Source organism: Pangasianodon hypophthalmus, chromosome 5 (genome assembly GCF_027358585.1).
Source record: "Pangasianodon hypophthalmus isolate fPanHyp1 chromosome 5, fPanHyp1.pri, whole genome shotgun sequence".
Lineage (NCBI taxonomy): Eukaryota > Metazoa > Chordata > Actinopteri > Siluriformes > Pangasiidae > Pangasianodon > Pangasianodon hypophthalmus.
Genome location: NC_069714.1, coordinates 16,260,314 through 16,266,313, shown reverse-complemented (window position 1 = coordinate 16,266,313; position 6,000 = coordinate 16,260,314). Strand labels below are relative to the sequence as shown.

At 44.1% G+C, this 6,000-nt stretch overlaps 1 protein-coding gene across 1 annotated transcript in view; it reads left to right on the top strand.

The window, feature by feature from the left end:
• Positions 1-1,610: 1,610 nt before the first annotated feature.
• Positions 1,611-6,000, top strand: part of tsc22d1 (TSC22 domain family, member 1) — a 28,986-nt gene continuing 24,596 nt past the window's right edge. Inside the window, exon 1 of the mRNA XM_026911892.3 lies at positions 1,611-4,919. Within this exon, the coding sequence (XP_026767693.1) occupies positions 2,353-4,919 (2,567 nt within the window). The 5' untranslated portion in view covers positions 1,611-2,352. The remainder of the gene's footprint in view (positions 4,920-6,000) is intronic.

Here is a 6,000-nt window from a genome sequence, read left to right as displayed (position 1 = left end):
ATCATAATTGCACTGCCATTTAACCTCAAGCAATAAAATGATAGCAATACTTCCATCATGGCCATTACTAACAACAAGAGCGAAACCAAATAGAGAGAGTGTTGGAAAAAATAGTTGGTTGTTTATACATATACTGTATATGTGACTATATTCAAGTGGAAAAAAATGTACATTGACTAGAGGGTTACTGTGCTGTGGCTTTGTCCCAAGCCAATAGCTTGTTCATTAAAAGTGCATGCCTATCCATTTGCGCCATAGTTTAATATCTTACTCAAGCATTATCTGGCATTAAACCCATATTCGGGATTTTTTTTCATAGTCTAGTAGATTCATAAGCCAAGATCTCTTTATATGTTTATTCCCATTCCAAACAGAGGCAAGAAACAATCAATAATTGTATACTGATCATGTGTCTGGTTACTCCTTTTTTTTTGTATGTGGAAAAATCTAGGACCACTATCACTGCAGTGGTTTTGTGAGAACAGTGCAAATTTCTGGACTATGTCAACATGTTTTCAAATACATTTTTTGCTAAGCTGCTGAGCCAGTAATCAACAGTGAACAATGTTCATGCCAGAAACTTGTTAAATGATTCTTTCTCAATATGTTATCAGATAAAGTCTGAAGAATATTCTGCTTCATCCTGTTATTCTCAAAGTGGGATCTGGGGTTTATAAAGCACAGTCAAGAGGGTCTATAAATTAAAAAAAAAAAAAAAACAACTTTGTTGCAGTGATGGAAATCACAACCCACAATGATAACACTGTTATATTTTGGTTATTATTCCAAACCTTAATAACTCAAAAGCAAAATAGGCATACAAATAATGAAATAACTTGAATGACAATTTTAATAAAATGTTTTTTTTTTTTTTTTGGAGTGCGAAGTTCAGGAACAAATAGCTATATGAGTCCAATAAATACCCAAATTAAATAGATACATTATTTTTATGCTGAGGGGGTTTATGGATTTATTAATATTATTATTATTATTATTATCATTATTATTATTGTTGTTGTTATTTTTAGATTTTAAAAATTATTTTACAGTTAATGGGGACCCTGGCAGCAAAAAGTCTGACAGCCCATGTGCTAAACCCTGCTTTTTGTTTAAGACACTTGAAAGAATCTGGTTAAGACGCGCCTAGACCCGAGCACAACTCGCCGAGGGGTTTTTAATTAACATCGATCGGAAACGGCCAAGAGACAAGAGACCAACGCCCCGAGCTACAGCTCCCCGCTCACGTACTGCTTTCACCGCACATCCAAATATCAGCTGCCAAAAGCTTCACTTATTAACTCATTGTCATTCACTGTCATGGCTGCACATTAATCCAGCGCCTACAGAAAAGACACTGCTCTTATTTCAGTTGATACTTTAGTCTTTGTTATTTTTCCACATCTCACAGCTATATTTGACACTTTCTTATGATTCCTACGTCCCGCCTGTGACTGAATCCCAAATACCTTCCTTTCTAACACGTAGTACACTACATAGTGTGTAGAAGCCATTATATCATGCCCGGTGTAGTGCACTTATGAAAGAAGTATGGCCTCTATTCGGGATTCAGCCTTCGCCTCAGACTGGCTTTATGTCTGGCCGGTAGCGCCGTAAACGGACATGCGCGGTCGCCATGTTACCGAGTTCTCCTCCCCCTTTCGGTCTCGTCACAGGCGGCTAGCACTAGCACGGCTACATTACAAGGCGATAGCTGGGGAAGAAGATAGCAACTGGTATAACTAAATGCTGGATTAAAACAAAGAGGCTGAGAAATGGAATAAACAAGTCTTGCGATATCGTTAACTTACGCGAATACAGTCTGCCGACTTGCCATCGTCGAGGGGTTGTATGATTTGACGCTTCATATAACGTTATATTCAAAATGCGACTTACAGTCTGTTAGCTGTAACTGATAGAATACAGTGTCGATGCATGCAGTAGTAGCAGCCTGCGTTGTCTGATATTAATTGCGACGTTTAATTCTTATTGTCGGTATTATTTAGGCAAAATAACAGATGAGGCATGTTAAATTGACAACCTTCTAACAGACGTATCCGATAAACAGCCCGACAAAACGCTGTTGGCTACATTGTGAGCTAGCATTACTCAACGACGACTGTTTTTAACTTAGCCAGCTAGCTAGCATATTAGCGCGCGACCTGGCCGTGGACATTGTTAAAACACACAGAACAAAAGTGGAATTATCGAAACCTGGCTGTTGTTTGTGAAAGTGGACATTAGTTGTATGTGGAAACTACTTGGGCGAGGTGAAACTCTTGTTAAAAAAGGGCCTGTCAACACGGCACTTCTTCTAGTCTGTATTTACAACTCTGCCAGAGACCACCCGTAGAAATGCATCACCCTGAGTTGGCAGGAGATTCAGCGAGCACTCGAAAAATGGCGCAGGCAGCGAATTGTCCCAGACGGGCTACCGCTAACACTGCCGGTGGATCTTCCTCTGTGTTGACTCCATCATCGGGGGGTGCCAGCCTTAGCAGCAACTTGATGCCGTCTGACGACTATAAACCATCAGCGTTGATTCAGCCCCTGCCCACTGCCGCGTCCTCACTCGGGACTCAGCACCCTCCTCCCCACAGCCTCAACATCCACTCGCAGTCCTCGCTTTTGCCCCCAGGTGTGCCCTCATCAGGCGCACAGATAAAAAAGAAGAGTGGTTTTCAGATCACTAGCGTTACCCCGGCGCAGATCTCTGTCAGCACAAATAACAGCATCACAGAAGACACTGAGAGTTGTGATGACTTGGATGAGTCCCACACAGAGGACCTGTCCTCTTCTGAGATTTTGGATGTGTCCTTGTCCCGGGCTAATGATGCAGCAGGACCTGAGAGGAGCTCTTCAGAAGACACTCTAAGCAACCTTCACGATGCAGAAACCCCAGGAGCTGTGTCCCCAAACCAACCACCGTTACTCCCCCAGACACATGGCGCTATGGTTAATGGTGCAGTTCACCATCATCACACCCATCACCACCACCAGCTTCACTCTGCTCCCTCTGGACATACCCATTCTGCTTCATCAGCCTCAGGCGGGACACAGGCTGGGATCCCACTTGCTAATGTAGTCATGTCTACTGTTGCACCAAACCCGGGAGCTTTACCAATCATAGACCAGAAAATGCCTTCAAATGTGGGAGGAATGGTGGATAATTCCACTGTTGGCACAGTCAGTGTTGGTCAGCCCTTGATTGCTGCTGCCCCAGGAATCTCTCTCGGAATGGCTTCTGCAGCATCGGGTGCTACAGTTAGTGTTAAGCCCTTAGCAAGCAATGTTAATAATTTAAACTCCAGTGTGCCTGGTTTGGGTGGCATAAGTACGAGTAGTGGTGTAGCTCTTTCCGCTGGCCTGAATAATACTAATAACCAAAATGTAAACTTAATGCGTCAGCAAAGCAGCAGCGTAAGTAGTGCCATCGCTATAACTACTGGCACCACCGCTTCTGCCATTATTGGGTCATCAAGTGGCAGTCATGTGGGTATGACTGACATAATTCAACCTTCTTCTGCTGTCGCTGCCTCAAACACTCAGCCTCAGCAGACCCCAATGCCTGCTCCTCATACCACCAGCTCACGTTTCCGAGTAGTTAAATTGGACTCTACTTCAGAACCATTCAAGAAAGGTAGATGGACATGCACAGAGTATTACGACAAAGAGGGTCCAGGTTCTGGGTCATCTGAAAATGCGCCCAGCACCCGAACAGTGGAGAGCATCCGCCAGTTTGTACCTGACAGCTCAGAGAGAGAGACTGTTAGTATCAGCTCTGTAAGCAGCTCTGTCAGCACTCTGAGCCACTACTCTGAAGGTGTAGCCAGTGGGGATGTTGGTGGCTCCTCAGCTGTACAGCAGAGCTTTCCACCACCTGCTCACATGCCAGAGTACTCCATGCCTGCTAATGTCTCCAAGCCTCAGATGCATCCACACAAGAAGGCCAACATTGCCACCCCAGTGCCAGCTAGCAATCAGCAGCAGGCTCCAGTCAACATGGGAGGCTTGCAGACGACGACTGGCCATCCATCTCCTGCCGTTCCCCCACAGCAGCTGACGTATGCCCAGACAGCACAGCTGACTCCAGCTCAGAGTGTGCCTGAAGTCACTCAGCAGCAGATGGCCTACCCTCCTGCTCCACAGCCAGCTGCAGCAGCCCAGGTAGCCCCTGTGCACGTCACCTCTCTAAGCCAAGGAGGTAGTCGGCCAGCTGATTTCGCCCAATCTCAGCAGATAATCCAGGTTGCAGCTTCAGGATCAACACAAGCCCTGCCCCACCTGTCAACCTCCATGACCCCTGTGACCTTAACTGGCAATGGGCAGGTGATGCCAGCCTCTCAGCCACCTGTGGGCAACATACCTGCCTCTGTGGCTCAGTCAGTTACTCAAGGTATACTGCAACCCCAGCAGACGCCACAGATGGTCCAAGCCCCCACTGCTGGTGTCATTCCACAGTTGGTACAGTCTACAGGGCCTGGAGTTGTACAACAGCCTACAAAAGGGCCTCAGCTTCCAGCACAGCTCTCTGTGGAGCAGCAGACGCCTCTCAGCAGCCAAGGCATGGGAGCCCAGTTTGTCCCTGTTACTTCAAGTCTGCCCACATCTAATGTGCCTCTCAGCATCCAGAGTGATCCTCAGGCCAGCTTGGTCCAGAATGGCTCCAAGGATGGTGGGGCTCAGCCTGTTGTCAGCGCCCTTTATGCCACCCTGCCCTCGCTGATGGCCACGCAGCTGGAGGATGCTCAACGCCTTCTAATTCAGCACCAGTCCCTGCTCACACTTCCCAAGCTTGCACCTGATGAATTTGCCTCACAAAGTGGCACCTCTTTAGCTCCTGAGGAGAGTGGTGGAGTCAGTGCCTTAACTGCCTCAGCCAGTCTGCTGAAGAACTTGCCTGTAGATGGAGAAGAAGATGGGTAAGTGTCAAAGTTGCAGTTAAATTAAACTGGGTCTCAAACTGTTGTGATGCTAGTTTGAATATGTTTGTCTTAATGTCTACCTGAAAATTATATTGCACAATAATAATGAAAATAATATATTTTTTTATTTTACTTTGTGCTGCTACAGTATTAAATGTTGACATGTTCTTAGTCATATATCATTTAATAAGAAAGAAAAGAGAAACCCCGTCTGCATCAATTTATTGCTAGTAACTGTGCCCAAGTGTTAACTGACGCAGTCCTTTGGCTTTGCACGCAGTTTTAAGCTGTAATAGCCTGGAGGTTTGCAGTGACTAGTGTTGCACCGGTCTGAAGTTTCTGATGGTACAGAAGATTGATCCATTGTAGCTCTATAAAGACTGTTCTAAGATTTCTTATGTTGTAAAATAATTAAATAAACCTGTATAAATATATATACATAATATCAAATATACATAATGTAAATAAAAATCAGTTTTTATATCCAATAAGCATTATTCAAATTAAATTCTCTGTCTGCTGTATCTTAACTCTTTATATTGTAAGAACAAACTAGGAAATTTAGCACCCTTAATTATTCTGTATCAGTAGCCTATTATGGCAGAATATTACTGCTTAATGTTTTTCAAGTAGCATGTCAATTTCCAGATGTCTAAAATTAGTTGTAAGTTTAGGTTGTAATCTTGGGAGTGGGATATATCGCTATAGTTGCGTTGTATTTAAAAGAAAGCCCCAGCCTGAATTGCTTGCGTATGTATAGGCTAATTAAAGTATGATATTATGAGAGATTCAAAATTTTTTTATAATGAAGTTCTGGCAACCTCTTTCATCAACATGTTGATCTATTTCACTTAATTTTCTACATGACCCACAATGCCCTTTGACTCCCTACTGATAGGGTGCCAGTTGGATTTAGCACTTCATGCTTCATCTCTACTCAAAGAGAGTGGTGGAGCAGCACTTTAGGCCTTCAGTCTGTCCAGCTGTCTCCCCTCTTCATCCGTACACTTTACTCAAACAGAATGGGTTCTAATTGAGAGCAACTGTTTCGTATAGCTGCTCTGCATTCTGAAAGATA